Source organism: Cololabis saira, chromosome 15 (genome assembly GCF_033807715.1).
Source record: "Cololabis saira isolate AMF1-May2022 chromosome 15, fColSai1.1, whole genome shotgun sequence".
Lineage (NCBI taxonomy): Eukaryota > Metazoa > Chordata > Actinopteri > Beloniformes > Belonidae > Cololabis > Cololabis saira.
The window spans coordinates 37208020-37228190 of record NC_084601.1 but is presented as its reverse complement, the minus strand read 5'-3'; the positions used below and the strand labels follow the sequence as shown (position 1 = coordinate 37228190).

At 36.3% G+C, this 20171-nt stretch overlaps 1 protein-coding gene across 1 annotated transcript; it reads right to left on the bottom strand.

Moving 5' to 3' along the window:
* Positions 1 to 9815: 9815 nt before the first annotated feature.
* LOC133460915 (major histocompatibility complex class I-related gene protein-like) lies at positions 9816 to 14843 on the bottom strand. Its single transcript, XM_061741628.1, has 3 exons — positions 14513 to 14843; positions 12537 to 12815; positions 9816 to 10177 (listed from the first exon to the last, which is right to left on the bottom strand). Exons 1-3 carry the CDS (start codon positions 14841 to 14843, stop codon positions 9816 to 9818), a joined length of 972 nt encoding a protein of 323 aa, XP_061597612.1.
* Positions 14844 to 20171: the final 5328 nt, after the last annotated feature.

Sequence of the window (20171 nt, the reverse complement as noted above, 5' to 3'; positions counted from 1 at the left end):
AAGACCAAATTCATGGTCTTTGGAAATTATAAATCAAATAGCCAAATTAAAATTCACATAGATGGAATACAAATAGAAAGAGTTAAAAAGATAAAATTCCTGGGTGTGATCATAGAAGAAAAAATTAGCTGGAAGCCTCACATAATTAAGTGAACGTGTTATGGATGCTGTTTCTCTAAAAACTACGTCAACCAACTTTCAACCACATTTTACTTCCTCATAGCCCAAAAAAAGAAAACTTAAGTTGCAGGGCAAGTTTACACATCTGAAGCCTATATCAAACACATGAGGTGTTTTTTTTAAACACAGTTTATCCAGATATTGTATTAAGGGATCTGTCTGATACCATAATTGCGGTACTTTTTTTGTAGGCCTATTTTCTGTTTAGTACTAATCCCATAAGTATCTGGTGAAAGTCCAAATTAACAATCTTCCTCAGAATTGAATTGATTGATTTATACTGAAGACACAATGATTTCTGTAAAATATTAAAATCAGAAGGAAACACATGAAAACCACAATAAAAAAGATTCTTCTTTTAATCTTTTCTTTATTTGAAAGCTCAGTCATTAAGTTATTTTCCAAGAAAATGCTGAATTATATTGGCAAGTTATTTTATATACCTTTTCATATTTTTCAGTTCAATTCAGTTTTATTTATACAGTGTCTATTACAAAAGAAGTTGTCTCTAGGTGCTTTCCAGAGACCCCGAACATGGCCCCCGAGTAATTATTATATAAACATAAACGATGGAAGGTAAAAACTCTCCTAGTGGGAGAAAAACCTTAAGACAAACAGTGGCGAGGAAAAACTATGAGGGTAAGCTTAGAGCAGTGTAACCCTATGGTCAAAGTATGCTTTATTTTTCTCAGCCATCTTCTTTGAGTGTTCAGACGCAAGGGTGTAGCTTTATTGGAGGCTGTCACAGAGAGGTTTGACATCGTCTTAATACCATCTTCAAGTAGCTTTTCCCGGGTAAGTACCCGCTCTTGGATGAGGGTTGGTGGGGGACTGGACTTGTATGGTTGTGGGTGTACAGGACTGTCTCAGAAAATCAGAATATTGTGATAAAGTTCTTTATTTTCTGTAATGCAATTTAAAAAAAACAAAAATGTCATACTTTCTGGATTAATTACAAATCAACTGAAATATTGCAAGCCTTTTATTATTTTAATATTGCTGATTATGGCTTACAGTTTAAGATTAAGATTCCCAGAATATTCTAATTTTTTTAGATAGGATATTTGAGTTTTCTTAAGCTGTAAGCCATGATCAGCAATATTACAATAATAAAAGGCTTGCAATATTTCAGTTGATTTGTAATTAATCCAGAATGTATGACATTTTTGCATTACAGAAAATAAAGGACTTTATCACAATATTCTAATTTTCTGAGACAGTCCTGTATACGTGTATCTATACATATATGAACAGAAAAAAGTACAAGTGTATATGTATGCCTTAATGTGTGTAGAAAATGTCTTTTAATATGAATGTTTGTAATGAATAAAATTGTACACGTGTGTATTTAAATTCACATTGTAAAAAATGTATGCTTTTACACACACACATATATATAGATATAGATGAATACAGTGACTCAGGATAAACAACTCAGATGATTAATACTCTTAGGGCCCGATTTACTAAGATCCTAAATAAAGAGTACTAAATTGCGTGTGCACTGAAAAAGTTTGCGCGTGCTGTTGTTGTGTGTTTTGCGGGTGATCAACTAAGATTGCGTGCGCAATTGATAACAGGTGCAAACAGCAGTATTTAAATGAGGTGTTGTGTGTCTTAAGGTTTGCGAGCGCAAAATGAAATTTGACAGTTGGAGTTAGAGATATTAGTGGAAGAGGCAAATTGCTGTGCCGTATTCAGCACCCCTGCCGTGAAAAGCACCCCCTCGTATATTCAATGATAAGTAGACCAAGAAAAAAAACAACACACTGACACTTCAATATATTTATATATACACACTCACACAAACACATACTTAGGAGTTTATATTATATATATTTACAAATATTATGGAAGACAACACAGTAAGCAGGCTATTAATTAATGACATCAATAACCATTTACCCGATTTTTTTTTTTTTACCCAAATCCATAAGCGCATTTAAACATGAATCATTAACACAAAACTGGACGCTAAACAGAACATGGACAACAGAACATGAACAGAACACGGAATGAGAATATCATTTTTGTCAGACGAGGGGGTGCTTTTCACGGCAGGGGTGCTGAATACGGCACAACACCGGGGTATGACTGCAGAACAAGTATTGCGCACAATGAGAAACACTTTTTTCTCCATGAAAAAACGTGATTCATTTATTATCACAAATAAAAAAATGAATGTGCCTCCTGTGGCAACCTTTTGCTGAATAATACTCAATTTAACATTCAAATAAAATATTTCTCCTTTTGCATGTGGAGATTAGCACCTTCCTTTCGAACGTATTAAATACAGACGCAATCACAATCCACGCAAAAACTTTCAGGCTTGGTAAATCTCATTGCGCGTGGTAAATGGACCAATTTGCATCTTTCCCTCCCAGTATTTAGCGATTTCTGGTGGGTACGCCCCATAAATCATCTCTTCAATGTTTATACTGTAGATAGAAATACCACATTTGTTTATTGTTTATTTGTTTATTGTTTATTTTTACTACCAAAGAGCGAAATAACCGGAGTCAAATTCCTTGTTGGACAATGTTCGAACCTGGCCAATAAAGCTGATTCTGATTCTGATTCTGATTGATTATTCATCAGGGCAAAAGTACTAAATGAATTGCGTGTGCTATTTTGTGCATTTGAGACATGCAGTCCTCTTTGCACGCTGTTAGTAGATCAGCTGGCACTTTGGTTTGCGGGTGCTGTCAAGTTTGCACACGTTTTTACACACGCAAACCTTTAGTAAATCGGGCCCTTAATACTTAAGGGCTGTCCGGTCTCTGTATGATCCGAGCAGGAGTTTGGTTCGCATTGCCGGCAGTAGATCAGACTTGTTCCCGGTGCATGTTGGACTCCGGCAGGGCTGTCCTTTGTCACCGGTCCTGTTCATAATTTTTATGGACAGGATTTCTAGGCGTAGCCAGGGGCTGGAGGGGATCCGGTTTGGGAACCTCAGGATTTCATCTCTGCTTTTTGCGGATGATGTTGTCCTGTTGGCTTCATCAGACCGGGACCTCCAGCATGTGCTGGGGTGGTTTGAAGCCGAGTGCAACGCAGCGGGGATGAGAATCAGCACCTCCAAGACCTAGGCCATGGTTCTCCACCGGGAAAGGGTGGCGTGCCTTCTCCGGGTGGGTGGAGAAGTCCTGCCTCAGGTGGAGGAGTTCAAGTATCTCGGGGTCTTGTTCACGAGTGAGGGAACGATGGAGCGGGAGATTGACAGACGGATCGGTGCAGCGTCCGCAGTAATGCGGCCGATGTACCGGACCGTCGTGGTGAAGAGGGAGCTGAGTCGAAAGGCGAAGCTCTCGGTTTACCGGTCAATCTACGCACCTACCCTCACCTATGGTCATGAACTTTGGGTAGTGACCGAAAGGACGTGATCGCGGATACAAGCGGCTGAGATGAGTTTCCTCCGCAGGGTGGCTGGACGTTCCCTTAGAGATAGGGTGAGGAGTTCGGTCACCCGGGAGGAGCCGCTGCTCCTTCACATTGAGAGGAGTCAGCTGAGGTGGCTTGGACATCTGTACCGGATCCTCCTGGACGCCTCCCTAGGGAGGTGTTCCAGGCATGTCCCTCCTCCCTAGGGAGGTTTTCCAGGCATGTCCCTCCTCCCTAGGGAGGTGTTCCAGGCATGTCCCACCGGGATGAGACCCCGGGTAAGACCCAGGACACGCTGGAGAGACTATGTCTCTCGGCTGGCCTGGGAACGTCTCGGACTCCCCTCGGAAGAGCTGGAGGAAGTGTCTGGGGTGAAGGAAGTCTGGGCATCTCTGCTGAGACTACTGCCCCCGCGGCCCAGTTCCGGATAAGCAGCGGAAAATGGATGGATGGATGATTAATACTCTGTTATACCACAAACAAAGATTTGATCCGTATCGACATGATAGCATCACAAAGCTGAGTGCACATCAATGATCCCAAAGGTCCCCAATGAGATCTGCTGACTACAATGATTATCATCATGATAAAAGCTATGTTTTCTGACAACTGCATTTCTTTTCATCATAAAATAAGAAAAGACATAACGAATCAGGAGCGAGCAAGTGCTTCACTTGAAGGTAGGTGTGTTGTTGAAATAAAACTTTATGGCACAATCAAGCTGCCAATCATTAGACAGGAATCTCTGTCTCCAGTCTCTGTCTAGACTGGAGGATTGTTTTTCCAGCAGCCTTGATGGACATTTATTGAACGCCTTGTTAACACCCTCTGCGTTCAGCTCTGTTGAAGAAGAGAGGTAACATTTCGTTTGGGAATTTAGGTGGTGAAAGTAACTTTCTTTTGATGAGTAATTGATGGCTATTTGTGACTCAGGTTGAATTTCTTTATTTAATATTTGTGGGTTTATCACCCGCCCCTAGGGGGCGTTAGAAGGCAAAGTAGACGGTTAAATAAGACAGGGAAGAAGCTGTCAGACAGTTGTGGGTGTGATTTTGTGAAAGGTTTGTGTTTATGTAGCTGTTCTGCTTCTTACATAAAAGTGTCCTCATCTGTTACTGTGATCTATGACAGCTTATTGTGTGTGTTTTTATCATTATCTTACATTATTGTGCCCCTTTTGTTGTAGGGCCTCTTCATCATTGTCATTAAAAATATTCCATTTGACGCCGTCGACTGTGTTTCTTCAATATTTATTTATTTTATTTCAGGTTGAATTATTTTATTAAATATTTTATTTCAGGTTGAATTTTTTTATTTAATATTTATTTTTACTTCAGGTTGATTTTTTTAAATTTAATATATATATTTAATTTCAGGTTGGATTTTTGTTATTTAATGCTTATTTCAGGTTGAAGTTTATTTGTAATTTATTTATTTAATTAATTTGATTTTCTTTTTCATTTATTTGACCGATTGTTCTACTGGGGGATTTCAACGCTCACGTGGGCAATGACAGTGATACCTGGAGAGGCGTGATTGGGAGGAACGGCCTCCCCGATCTGAACCCGAGCAGTGTTTTGTTGTTGGACTTCTGTGCTAGTCACAGTTTGTCCATCACGAACAACATGTTCAGGCATAAGGGTGTCCATCAGTGCACGTGGCACCAGGACACCCTAGGCCGGAGGTCAATGATTGACTTTGTTGTCGTTTCATCTGACCTTCGGCGGCATGTCTTGGACACTCGGGTGAAGAGAGGGGCTGAGCTGTCAACTGATCACCACCTGGTGGTGAGTTGGATGCGCTGGCGGAGGAGGAGGTTGGACAGACCGGGCAGACCCAAACGGATTGTGAGGCTCTGTTGGGAACGTCTGGCTGAGCCCTCTGTCAGGGACATCTTCAACTCCCACCTCCGGGAGAGCTTCTCTCAGATCCCGGGGGAGGCGGGGGACATCGAGTCTGAGTTGACCATGTTCTCTGCCTCCATTGTCGACGCGGCGGCTCGAAGGTGTGGACGCAAGGTCTCCGGTGCCTGTCGTGGCGGCAATCCTAGAACCCGGTGGTGGACACCGGAAGTACAGGATGCCGTCAGACTGAAGAAGGAGTCCTACCGGGCTATGTTGGCCGGTGGGACTCCTGACGCAGTAGATAGGTACCGGCAGGCCAAGCGAGCCGTGGTTCGGGCGGTCCTGGAGGCAAAAACTCGGGTCTGGGAGGAGTTCGGGGAGGCCATGGAGGAAGACTTTCGGTCGGCCTCGAGGAAATCCTGGAGGACCGTTCGGTGCCTCAGAAGGGGGAAGCAGTACTCTGCCGGCACCGTTTACGGTGCGGGTGGGGAGCTGTTGACCTCGACTGGGGACATTGTCGGACGGTGGAAGGAAAACTTCTAGGATCTCCTCAACCCTCAATCTCCTCAATGGAATGCCTTCCATTCATTCACATCGAGAGGAGTCAGCTGAGGTGGCTTGGGCATCTGTATCGGATCCTCCTGGACGCCTCCCTAGGGAGGCGTTCCCAAACAAAGATTTGATCCGTATCGACATGATAGCATCACACAGCTGAGTGCACATCAATGATCCCAAAGGTGCCCAGTGAGATCTGTTGTCTACAATGATTATCATCATAATAAAAGCTATGTTTTCTGACAACTGCATTTCTTCTCATCATAAAATAAGAACAATGCCTTTTTATTAAGTCATCTTTGTTATTGACACAAAATGTTTATATCCCAAACAAAATAATTCACTCTTTACGAGGAAAATATATCTTGACTGAAAAATGTGATGAAACAAAAAAAAAACTTTTTTGTCATGAAACAAAAAATTCTGGCAATGAAATCACAGGATACGTTCTTTCGGGGAAAAAATATGAGTTTATGTGATTAGCAAATCATTGCACTCTTTATTGACATTTTACACAGCATCTAAGCTTCATGGGATTGGGGTTGTACAAGACATGTGTGATAGAAAATCTAGCCTTGGCCACTTGATTAAACCGAAACTGCTGAGAGCAGCAAAATATAGCCTTTACTTGGCCCAACTAAATGTACAGACTGGTACTGGTACTCTGCACCAAAAAGCTTAACACTGACCTTAAAAATGATTGTGTGTACTTGAATCGTACGAATGAATCCTCGTGTATGCCTAAAATCATTAAGCTTCCTTAAGTGTCATTGTCATTCTGCATCGAAACGCCTGATTAGGTTTTCACCTTTTTGCATGCAACTTAAATCTACTGAAATGTGAATAATCTTATTCTTGGTAACTTACACGCTCAATTTCAGTCTAGTTATTGACCTAGTTGGAAAGTACTTAATAGGTTTTTCCATAACATCTCAGGTCTGTCGTGAAAGAACTTGAGAATGGAGCTTGCCTTTAAATATTACTGTATTACAAGTTCCCTCTTTTAGGACATCCGTGTAAGGACGGTGGCTTTCAGGCGATATTCATATTCAATCGCCACTTCATTTGGTAAAAATGGTAAACCTTATAAAGTGACCGGTGAGTGTTTGTCCACCAGAGGGCCAGAAATGTTTCATCGATGTTCACATCCAGTCCATTAATCTCCTTGATGCATTTACCAAGAGCCTGCAGGGCCTGGGTCTCCTGGTGACATTGTAATGTATGTATAGGAGACTTTTTGCCATTTGTATCTGTGACAGCTTCTTGTACAAACTTGACTATGCCATTTTTTCATCCTCTTTAGCAACAGCACATCTCTCAAGCTATTTTTATGTTGGATTGCATCCTTTGTGGGAAAATGTGCTTTTATTGACAGCCCACTTGGTTGAGGTCAGTGTCTTCCTCTTAAATCCCCCGTTCATCTGTCAAGAAATAAATAGTACACAAATATAGGATACTTTGCCTGCTACAGAGGATCTAATCATTCTCAAATCGAGAAGAAACTCAATTTGATACTTGTTAAAATGCTTGTTCCTCACCATTCCTCCTCCATCTCCACAAGAAGAATCCAATAAGAACCAGGAAGAGCAACGATCCTCCAACACCTCCGACAACAGCGCCGCCTGGAAACTGTGAAGGAGGAACTGAGAAGGTCCAGCAGTGTGAGGTCGAGTCACACACTTAACAAATGAAGCTATGCAGATCTGGAGGGATTCCAGGTGAATGACACAGTACTGGACATTGGTTTTGGCTAAACAATACATGCAATTTTGAATTTCTCACATTTACAAGCAGTAGTTTCAATGGCAGATATTTAGCTCATGAAATAAAAAAATTATGATACTACAGTGTTGTTTTTTTCATAAACTACAAACAAATTACTCTAAAATTATATCTTCTGATGAATATAAGGAATCTGCAGGTTTTGGACAAATATTAGTTACCTGCTGTCTGGTTTCCCTTTATTGAAATTTTTTTTTTTATCTGATTAAATAACTGTTGATTTGCATCATGCCCCATTGAGAAAATACGGTGCAATATGTATATGTATATGTATATATATATATATATATATATATATATATATATATATATATATATATATATATATATATATATATATATATATATATATATTTCTATGTGAATTCACATATCACATATGTGACATTTGATAGATGTGTGCTGCTAGCAAACTTCCACAACATCATATAGACAGTTAAATGAACCAATGTTGCATATATTATGATGCAAATTTGGAAGTACTAGGGGTTTTATGATACAAATGTGTGTAATCATACATGATGTACAGATTTTTTTATTAAAAAATGCAGTAATTAGAGCTTTAATTACTCCACAATCAGAATATTCGCTGTGGTGGTCCAAACACTAATATGAATGCAAACTCCAGATTATGTGGTGGCGCCAGTGCGCCCCCTGCTGGAGGAAATATATAAAGTCTTCAATTTCCACCAGCTGTCCTATCTCGCTAAAACCAGCAGGTGTCACTGCAATTACTGAAGTAAACTGAAATGTTTTCATCGTTATACAATAAGCATGAGAGGTTTGCCCTAAATATAAATTACAGTTTAGGTACTCGTTTTGTTTTTAATAAAGTTTGTATTAAATTATGCTTTACAGTATTATGTTGGGGGAAAAAAACTCTCTCAATCCACTGCCAAGAACCCTGTGTGTGTGTGTGTGTGTGTGTGTGTGTGTGTGTGTGTGTGTGTATATGTGTGTATATATATATATATATATATATATATATATATATATATATATATATATATATATATATATATATATATATATATATATATATATATATATATATATATATATATATATATATATATATATATATAGTTGTGTCAGTGACTGACAGTCAGTGCCAACATTCATCAGTTTATCATCTGATCTGTGGTTCCTCATCGACATCTGGTGGCTGCAGTAATTTTCTGCATGTTTTTCAAAACTTAAATGCTAACTGGAAGACTCTCAGGGAGTTACAGTATTTTTATCTTTATTGAATTTCTTTTTTTTTTAAATCTAATTAAATACCGTAAGTGTTGAGTTGCATCATGTCCCATTGACAATATACGGTGCAATAAATATGTATATGTCTATATGAATCCACATATCACATATGTGACATTTGATAGATGTGTGCTGTTAGCAAACTTCCACAACATCATATAGACAGTTAAATAAGCCAACGTTGCATATTATGATGCAAATTTGTAAGTACTATTGAGTTCAAAGTTTCAAACTGGGAGTGGGTGGTTTTATGATACAAATGTGTGTAATCTTACATGATGTACAGATGGTTTATTTGTAGATACAGCATCAGCCAAGAAAAAAATGAAGCAATTAAAATCAGAATATTCGCTCTTTTGGTCCAAACACTAATATGAATGAAATATATGTGATATATAGCATGAAAGGTTTGCCCTAAATATGTTTATGTACTCGTTTTGTTGTTAATAAAGTTTGTATTAAATTATGCTTTACAGTATTATGTTGGGTGTTTTGTATATATATATATATATATATATATATATATATATATATATACACACATTTTCCCAGGAGTTCCTGTCAGTGGATTGAGATAGTTGTGTCAGTGACTGACAGTCAGTGCCAACATTCATCAGTTTATCATCTGATCTGTGGTTCCTCATCTACATCTGGTGGCTGCAGTCATTTTCTGCATGTCTTTCAAAACTTAAATACTAACTGGAAGACTCTCAGGGAGTTACAGTATAAAAACTGCTAAATAAAAATTACAGCACTTTGTGCTGGATTTTATTGTACAAAGAGTGCAATATAAATAAAGTTTGATATGATTTGATTTCAACTAAACAGTGCAACAAAAAAAACATTATTTGGCACATTATTTGACCAAGTCTTACCCCAGTTTGTCCGGATCACGGCTTTATCTAATCCCGTTACAATGTCGTCTTTGATGCTGGAGAGCTGAAACACACAGTGGTATCTCCTCCAGTCATCATGTTTGACAGAAGACATGTTCATTACAACACGCATCTGGAAGGTCCCGTCCCCGTTGGGGAGGATCTCTCCCTTCTCCACGCCTTCATGAATCTCCTCTCCATCTCTGCTCCAAAACAGCTCAGCAGTCTCTGGGTAGAAACCCGTAGCGTGGCAGCAGACTGGAGAAGAAGGATTGTTCTGGAGGAGAGACACCGAGGGAAGCTCTGGAGAGAGGAAAAGATGACTAATTATAGTTGACGGTATTGTTGTGTCCATGCACAAGCCAGTTATTGTAATATTGTTTGGGCCAGTACTTATCCTTCTAATTTACAGAAATTATTAATCACTCAGAAGAAATGTGTTAGATTAGCCACCTTCTCTAATTATTTGTCTCCATCTGCCCCTCTGTTTAGGAAACTTCACATATTGTCAGTATACGATATAAACATACTTTATTCATGCATATTTATTTATAAATGTATCCATCTTTCCCACTTGCTTTCCAAATCTTTTCATGAATTCTTTACAGCCAACTCTCAGGTCCATCCTTACAACACAAGACACAGTAACAAACTTCATCCCCCTTTTTGTCCCACTACACACACACAGTTTTATTTTGCTTATAGAGGCTTGTAGCACCCTATAATGTAATAATTTCCTGAAAATGTAATAAAATTTGCACTTAACTCAATCGAAAATGTAATAAAACCCAATAATGTAATAACTTCCCCAATAATGTAATAAAACATCCTGACGGATATTGTAATAACATTTTTACCAATAATGTTATACCTTATTACGTTATTGGGAATTTATTACATGCTACTCAAAGTCTGCAATTTAACCCAATAGTCATTCTGGTGTTTCAAATCCAGCGTATATAACATTCTTAGATTCTTAAAACACAAAATGTAGAACTCTGGACAGAAAATGAACATATATATTACATTATTTGTCAAGTATTACATTATCAGTTTTGGAGAAAAAAAAAGACCCACCTGAAAATGTAATAAATTCCCAATATATCCCAAATAAAATCCCAAGGTATTACATTAACAGTAAAAATGTTATTACAATATCAGTCAGGATATTTTATTACATTATTGGTGAAGTTATTACATTATTGGATTTTATTACATTTTCGATAGAATTAAGTGCAAATTTTATTACATTTTCAGGCGTTATTACATTTTCAGGAAATTATTACATTATAGGGTGCTACAAGGCTCCTTAATCTGGAATTCATATCAGTTCATTGTTGAATCATCCTTTTCTATCAAAATGTTTAAGTTAAGACATAAATATATTCTGTTAAATCAAAACTCTTAAACGTTTATTTTACAGTATGTCAGATGTGGATTAGTACCCTACATACTCTCATGTTGTTTGCTTTCTTATTGTCTGTTGTTATAGCTTCTTGTCCTACCTGCCTCCTGCTGGGGCTCCCGGTCGGGCAACTGGAGTCTGGTGGGGGGGACCCCCCCCTCCTGCTCGCTTCCCTGACGCCCCGGTCTGACCTCACCCCCCATTGCAATACATAAATTTCCAATTCTAACTCTAATAATTATTCCTGGCATTATCATGAAATATTGTTTCATAGTGTATTATTATATAAAGTTATGAAATCTCATGGGATATTAAACTATAGTATTATTATATTGTTATATATCCTGTTATAGTATGGTGATATCATTTGGTTATATGTTATAATATTTTATAAAAATGATGTTATATTAGGATATTACTATATTTATTATGCTATATTTATATTATATTGTGCTACACCACTCTATATGATAATTATTTATTTGTTTAACTTATTTACTCTCGAATTAATATTCTTAATTTATGTATCTACTTTCATCATCTTATTTACACACACACACACACACACACACACACACACACACACACACACACACACACACACACACACACACACACACACACACACACACAAACTGATGTCGTATTTTGTTGTTTGCACTGTATGTTAATAAATAAATAAAAACAATAAAAAAAAATTATAATAAATCCACCGACTGGAAGCACTGAACTAAACTAAGTTGGATATTTAAATGTTTTAATGTCTCAAAGACTTACTATATATATTTTTTGAAGCCCATTGCAATAAAAGTTTCTTAACATAAATGTTTTATGAATAATAAAGTACACATTAATTAAAAAATATTTTTCTTTTATTTATTGATATTAACAATCAGAAGCTTATCATATAAATTGCGTCAGCTCTCATTGTGTCGGAAAAAATAAAACTCTGTTAAAAAAAAAAAAAGAAAAGTATGTTAGATGTGGATTATTACCCTACATACTCTCATGTTGTTTGCTTTCTTATTGTCTGTTGTTATAGCTTCTTGTTTATTTTGTGAATACCAGTATTATTGTTGTTGTTGATTTATTTGTCAATTATTTTATTTCCTAGTGGAGGTGATTTTTATAAGCCCGTACAGGGTTTTTTAAACCTCTCCCGCATATATTACTTTTGTCTGTTAGTTGTTGTTTTTCTCTTTTATGGTGCAAATAAAAAAAGAAAAGAAAGAAAAGTGTCCAGTTATTCAAGTCTACCTGTTCTCTGCAGAAATTTCCTCCCGTATTCCACATATTTCTTGAGCCATTTGGGACACATGTAGGTGTAGTAGTTTTTATTGTACTCTAATCTGGCCTTCTCAGTGTCCCATCTCAGTTTTGTGATCACGGCCTGGGGTTTGGGAGCCGTCCATGTCAGTGTCTGCAGGTCCAATGCTATGAAGTCTTCACCATTATAACCATACTGATTAAAACCTTGAATTTCTCCAGTCTCCTCGTCCCACTCACAGCCGTTCATTCTCTGTAAGATGTGGGGACCTGGGAAAGAGAGAGAAGGAAAACTGGCTCAATCACATCAAGCCCAGGCTTCGTCAGTTACTGTCTCGTTTGGACTAGGACAGGGGTCGGCAACCCAAAATGCTGAAAGAGCCATATTGGACCAAAAACACAAAAAACAAATATGTCTGGAGCCGCAAAAAATGAAAAGTCTTGTATGTATAAGCCTTAGAATGAAGGCAAATGGCGAAAGTCGAAATGTTGAGAAAAAAGTCAAAATTTCGTGGAAAAAAGTCGAAATGTCGAGAAAAAGTCAAAATTTCGAGAAAAAAGTTGAAATGTCGAGAAAAAAGTCAAAATTTCAAGAAAAAAGTCAAAATTTAGAGAAAAAAGTCGAAATGTTGAGAAAAAAATCGAAATGTTGATATTAAAAAGGAAAGGAAAAAGGAAGAAAAAAGGAAAAAAAGAAGAAAAAAAAGAAGAAAAAAAGAGAAAAAAGGAAAAAAAAGACAAAAAAGAGAAAAAAAGGAGAAGTAAAGGAAAAATGGAAAAAAAAAGGCCAAACATTTTTGAAAAAGCTCCAGGGAGCCACCAGGGCGGCGCTAAAGAGCTGCATCCGGCTCTAGAGCAGCGGGTTGCCGACCCCTGGACTAGGAGATAGCAAACAAAAGAAACAATACTTTTTTTTTCCATGTATGAATTTGCTGGTCTGAAGGAGTCACGTGTAACTATAACACCAATGAGGAAAGACATCAGCAATAAGATCAAAGAACCAATTGTATCAATCTCTGTATCAATCTAGAAAAGGTTATGATGTGATTTATTATCAATTTGTGAAAAAAAGTATTTACAACTGGAAAATATTTAAGACAGCTACCAATCCTCTGAGAACTGGACGTCCCAGCAAGTTCACCCCAAGATCAGACCAAGCACTGCCCTGAGAAACTGCAAGTAAAACCCCAGAGATAGACTCCACGGGCCTCAGTTAGCAAGCTAAACGTTATGCATTATTACAGTTAGAAAAAGGCAGCAGGAATATGGTTTGTTTCAAAGATATATACAGGGGTGCACACAAGCCGGGACTCGAGGGCCAGTCTACTGCACGTTTTAGATGTTTCCCTGCCCCAACACCACTCTGATAGACAAGGCTGTGTCACCAACAGAGTTGTGTAAACCTTGATTACATTGTGGTTACATACGTTGATGACGACCAGTGATTAGAATAAGGTTTGTTTAAGACAGGGAAACATCTAAAACATGCAGTAGACTAGCCCTGGAGTACCGGCTTGTGTGCACCCCTGAATATATAGTATACTCGTGTAACCCTTGCTTTTGCCCAAAAAGAGTCAGCATAAACTTTTAGAGAATTGAGCACAAATTAATATCTGCAGATCCCAAGCTAAATCAATGTTGTAAAAGAGAGCAGGCAAATGGTTTGAGCAACAACGTTGTTAACACTTTTTTTTTTTAAACACTTCAACTTAATGCTGCTGCAGGTATTTCTACAAGATACTTAATTATTGGGTCTAATTTGGCTTTTTTAAGCATCGGTTCTGAATTTTATCTGTGTTTTTGTTGAATATATAACAAAACTCTTCAATATGTCGTACACTGGTGTTCATCTGCGCCTGTATTTACACAGTACACGCTGGTGTACTTTTTTTTTGTTAAATTAAATAAAAAATTACTTTTCAACAGTGAGCGTTAAATACAATAATCAAGATGGATAAAGGTTTTACCTTTAGTGTGGTTTAGACGTTGCTTCAAGCTATCGATATTGTCTTTGAAGACCTGCAGTTTTTGCAGACACTTTAGAGAATACCACTCGAGGTGTTGGGGGTCGTCTTTGATCAGCTTTTTCATCCAGTCCAGTTTGGGTTCAGCTGTCTTGATCTTGCTGTCACAATAGCCCACCTGAATTTCATTCACCGTTGCAGCACCCACTAACTCCGGAAAGTCTGGGATTCCAGAGGTGGCCGTGAGGAAATATTTGAGGGAATGTTTCACTGCAAAGAAAAGAGTTTTCAGGCTTGATTTACATTCTTTATAAGAGTTAAGGAGCATATACATCATTCTACACCTCCTAAATTCTAGGTTGTTTGCTATATTCAGTACTTTGATTAATCATTTTCATGTACGCCCACATTTCTTACAACTAAACAACTCAAGTTGTCCTGTCATTTTTTTTTTTTTTTTTTTTTGCTTTTTTGGAGCACTCCCGCATCATTCCATTTAACTTCCTGTTAATCATATTTCTCTTCATCTTGATCTGACGAAAAAGTGCTATCTATTACAAGAGTTTTAATCTAAGGTATGTTTTACAAAGCCACCATGTTCAGCTGTTAAAGAAATCTGTTTTGCTTTCATATCTTTTCAATTCAATTCAGTTCAATTCAATTTATTTGTATAGCGTCAAATCATAACAAAGGTCATCTCATAACGCTTCACAACACGAAAAACCGAGATAAAAGTGATTAGATATAACATATCATAAAATAATGTGTAAAAACATAAGCATCAGAAAAATAAATGCTGTCTTTTTCAAATGTATGTAGGCTATTTATTTTTCTACAAATTAAAACAGCTTAATTAACATATTCCAAGAGTTCCCAAACTTCTGGAGAGCCCCAAAAAACTAATTTGCTAGACACTTTTTTATTTATTCTTTTTTTTAATATTATTTATTTATTTTTTTGTCTTCTTATATATATTAATGGTTAATACCAAGTTTGGTAAAAACCAAAAGCATAAATATGCATTTTAATATATAATCAATTTCATATATAACATTTAATGTATTTTTTTTCCATTTAAAAAAAACATGCTGCTAGATTGAAATGAGAGAAACACAGAGAAATCCACAACGGACAATCATAAGTTTTATAATAATTTCTATTACTTTAACCCAGTACTGGAGTTGAGGGGGGATGAGGAGGGATGGCATCCCCCCCTGACATAAAAACGGTCCAAATCATCCCCCCTGTAAAACTGCCATCCCCCCTTTCCATCCCTTATGTCATTTCATCAATGAATGTGGTTTTACTGCTATTTCAACATTTAGAGTCATCACCAGAAAAATAACTAATTTGACTATTTTTACCCGTTTCAAGTAAATTTTCATTTGAAATAAGTAGAAAAATCTGCCAGTGGGACAAGATTTATCTTCTTATTACAAGCAAAAATATCTTGTTCCACTGGCAGATTTTCTACTTATTTTAAATGAAAATCCACTTGAAACAGGTGTAAATTGTTGTTTTTTCCAGTGATGAGTCTTGTTTTAAGTGTAATGAGATTGTTTTTACTAAAATGAGACATTTTAGCTAGAAATAAGACAAATATTCTTGTTAAGATTTTGAGTTTTTGCAGTGATCCATTTTACTTATCCTGTGAAGGACAGAGTCATATTGATAAGTTCAGAAAAGTGATTTTTATTGTTGTTTTGATGTATTTGATGTAAGCCCAGTGGATATTTAAAGCTTACAGAAGGCTGCATTTAACTGCTGCTATGTCATTCCTGCAGTATTTCTGCAGCTGTTTTGGTCATTGTGATATATATTTTATTATTTATAATCAGCACAAATTATCTGTCCCCATATGATAAAATCCATCATCCCCCCTGATTTTTTTTTTTTTTTTTTACAACTCGAGTGCTGCTTTAACCTAACAGAACATAAATAATCAAATAGCAAAACACTGGCGCTGAAGAGCACTGGGAAAGCCCCTTACGCCCTATTGCGTTGCTTAGCAACAGTATCTTTATCAGTATCTCTACCTGTTATTTTCAGACTTCTATCTCTAAACTTAAGCTGCAAATACATCACTAACACGAGTTTAAAGCGGGAAGTAGCTACATAATGTGAAAATCGCACATTCCTGTCGAACAGACAATTATCAGACCAGTGGCAGTTTCAAACTTTCACCGGTGAAAATGAAACTATAAGAGTATCGCGTTCTAGAGTTGCTAAACATTTTATTTTTAATGCACTAAAATAACAATATAAATGAGTATCAAGAATAGCTAGATCTTCTGTCTTACCAGGAGATACGACGTTGCAGAAAAGGAGCAGCATGAATAAATTCATGTTTGCGACGGTCAGCTGATCTGAGGGAACCTGCGGGATCGGGGCGTGTCCAGTTGTTTTATCTACAGACTTTTATTTTGACAAAGGTCAGCAAGTCCGCTATTACTGCTTATCATTATAACAAAGAGAAACACACACTTATGCAACCAAACCAGAAAAAGGAAAAGAAAAAAAAGAAACCAATAAGGTTACCAGTATTTAAAAAATAAAAAATAAATAAAGCTACCCAACATTGATACACAGTGCATATGATATGATGCAATTATGGACTTGGGTATGGGGGGCTGTGTGCGTGTGGGTCGGTATTTCTGTGGGTGTATTTTTTTGTATTTTTTTTGTTCATTTTCTAGTGTGGGATATTTTATTTTATTTTTGTTTTAATTTTAATTGTATTTATTATTATTATTTGTTGCTGCTTATTATCATTATTATTATGTGTAGCTGGAAGTAGGTGGTTCACACACCTGAATGTTATATTTTAATGTAATTAATGTGTCTGTGTAATCCCATGAGGGATTGTGAAAAAAGTCGAAATGTCGAGAAAAAAGTTGAAATTTCGAGAAAAAAGTTGAAATGTCGAGATTAAAAAGGAAAGGAAAAGGGAAGAAAAAAGAGGAAAAAAGGAAAAAAGAAGAAAAAAAAGAAGAAAAAAAGGGAAAAAAGAAGAAAAAAATATAAAAAAGGAAAAAAAGACAAAAAAGAGGAAAAAAAGGAAAAAAAGAAGAAAAAAAGAAGGAATAAAGGAAAAAAAGAAGAAAAAAAGGGAAAAAAAAGGCCAAACATTTTTGAAAAAGCTCCAGGGAGCCATCAGGGCGGCGGTAAAGATTTTTAAATTTAAATGTCCGGACACGGAAATAAAATCATTCATTCATTCATTCATTCATTCATTCATTCATTCATTCATTCATTCATTCATTCATTCGATACAATAAAAAAAAAGCAAACAAACAAGCAAAAAATAGCAAAACTAAACTAGAAAAGGAGGACCAATAAGGTTTACATATATCGTAGTAAAGACATTTTTTTATATAAATATCAGAGAAAACAGCAACAAACAAAAACAAATAAACATTAACATTTGCAGCTTTCAAATTAAACCGAAAATGAGCTGCACATTCGTAAATCTAGGTTAGCGTCACTCCATAGTTTAACTCCCACAACAGATACACATCTCCTTTTAGTCTCTTTTCTAGAAACACACACTTATTCAACCTAATATGTGTATTACCATCTACAGCCTTTCAATAAAGTTGCATGACAGTTCTCTTTTTCATTAGGCAGCACTCAGAATATGGTTTATGACTTCAATTTAAGTGTTCAAAGTAAAACAGAGCTCTCACGCAAAAAATGAAGTAAGAGCAAATAGGTCTTTGTATTGGTAGGTAGGTAGACTTTTATTCATCCCCGAGGGGAAATTCATTTGTCACAACCGCACGACAAAGAACAGAATAAAACAGGACAGACAAATAATAAATATATTACATAAAAACATAGAAAAACTGTACTCTGCTTGCTGGATAAAAAAACATTAAAAAACGCTCAGAAAAAAAAAATAAAAAGGATATAAAAACAGTAAAAGTGCAGTGGTTTAAACTGCTTTTTTTGCTGTAATGTCATGCGAATGTCACTAGACAATACTGGAAAAAAAAAAGATGATGCTTTAATAATATAATATAATACCTTACAAGTAAAGGTTATAGTAGTCGATCAGAAAGACATGTTGTTTGGCACATTGGGCACTGTCAGTAATTTTTTTCTTTTTTGCCATGTCTTCAAAAATGGCTTTTCACTATCAACTGAAAAAACAACAGCAAACAAACAAATAAGTTACATTTAATGTCTCTACATAAATGTTGTTTTTCTTTTTTTATATGTTTCAGTTTGTACCATCCTGCCCCATCACAGGGGTTGGTTGGAACACACTTAAAATCGTGTGGCTACAAATCCATAAAATAATAAAATAAATTAAAATTAATAAAAAATAACCAAAATTTATAAATTTATGATATTTAAAAAAAATTAAATAATCTTAAAGTAAATTCAAGTACTTTAATAAATAATAAAATAAATAAAATAACTGAATAAAAAAATAAATTAAGCACAAGTAGCACAAAATTTCAATCCTTTGTACTTTTCTTTTTTAACCAGGCAGAACTAGAACAAACATGAACTCATAGAAACTCTGTGTGTTTGAGTCTGTGTAAATGTGACAAAACATGCTAAAACTACTAAATCACCCAGTGATGTCATGAGATTGACGCGTACGCGGATAAAAGGGATAAAAGAAAAGTAACAGCTCAACGTAGCCTAATGTAGCGGAGTAAGAGGAACAGTTTCTCCTTCACAAATCTACTCAAGTAAAAGTAAAAAGTATAGTGATTCAAAACTACTCCTAAAAGTACAACATTTAAATGTAACTCGTTACTACCCACCTCTGCCCATCTGACAACCACCCTGTTTGGTATCTACACCACTGTGGCACCTGTTTCATTAAGGTCCAAGTTTTCAGATGGAAGAAAGGTGTACATTGTTATCATTGCCTCTACAAGATTTATTTTTTATTTTTATTTAACCAGGTGAGTCAATTGAGAACAGTTTCTCATTTACAGTGACGACCTGGTCAAGAGGCAGCACAAAGAGTCAAACACATACAACCACAGTGAAACAAACAATCAAACGCGATATATAAAAAACATACAACACATAAAAAAAAAGTATAAAAGGTGTTAGCGCTGGTCCGGATGAGTTACAAACATGTGCAATGATCACATGTGCAAAGATGCCAACCTTTTGTTTCCTTTTTGAAAGCTTTTGCTCGAGCAATGCTTGTGATCTCTTATTGAAAGAATATATATGATTAAATCATGCTGGGAACCAATCAGGATGAGCTAGTTGCATCTCTGAGCAGGAGTCAAGCATTTTAATGATATTCACCTATTGACATAGATATTTATTTGCTTCTTATACTGGAATAAATATGTACTGACTATATTACTGACTATAATGAGCTGGTGTTGATTGTTGAGTTCCTTTTCCTCTATCCTGTTTTGTACTCAGTACAAATGCATACCTCTTCAGTTTTGTACCACTGGGAATTGTCAATTCCTTTTATTTCTTCCAATTCTGATTGTTCAGTATTGTTTAATCCAAATTGTTTTAGCAGCCTTTTCAATACAAGAAACCATATGAATGTACCCCATGTTTATTTTTTACTTGTCTGTGATTGTGCAATAAAAAATGTATTTAAAAAAAAAAAGATAACTAAGATCTGTCTAGAACTGAATGCCGATAATAAAGATTTAATGCAGCATCAAGC

Excerpts from the sequence above, each read along its gene's own strand:
- LOC133460915 (XM_061741628.1), bottom strand. The coding sequence starts at position 14,843 with ATGTATATGCTCCTTAACTCTTATAAAGAATGTAAATCAAGCCTGAAA. Across the intron at positions 12,816-14,512 it reads ACGTCTAAACCACACTAAAG|GTCCCCACATCTTACAGAGA; the intron begins GTAAAACCTTTA and ends TCTCTTTCCCAG. Across the intron at positions 10,178-12,536 it reads GAAATTTCTGCAGAGAACAG|AGCTTCCCTCGGTGTCTCTC; the intron begins GTAGACTTGAAT and ends TCCTCTCTCCAG.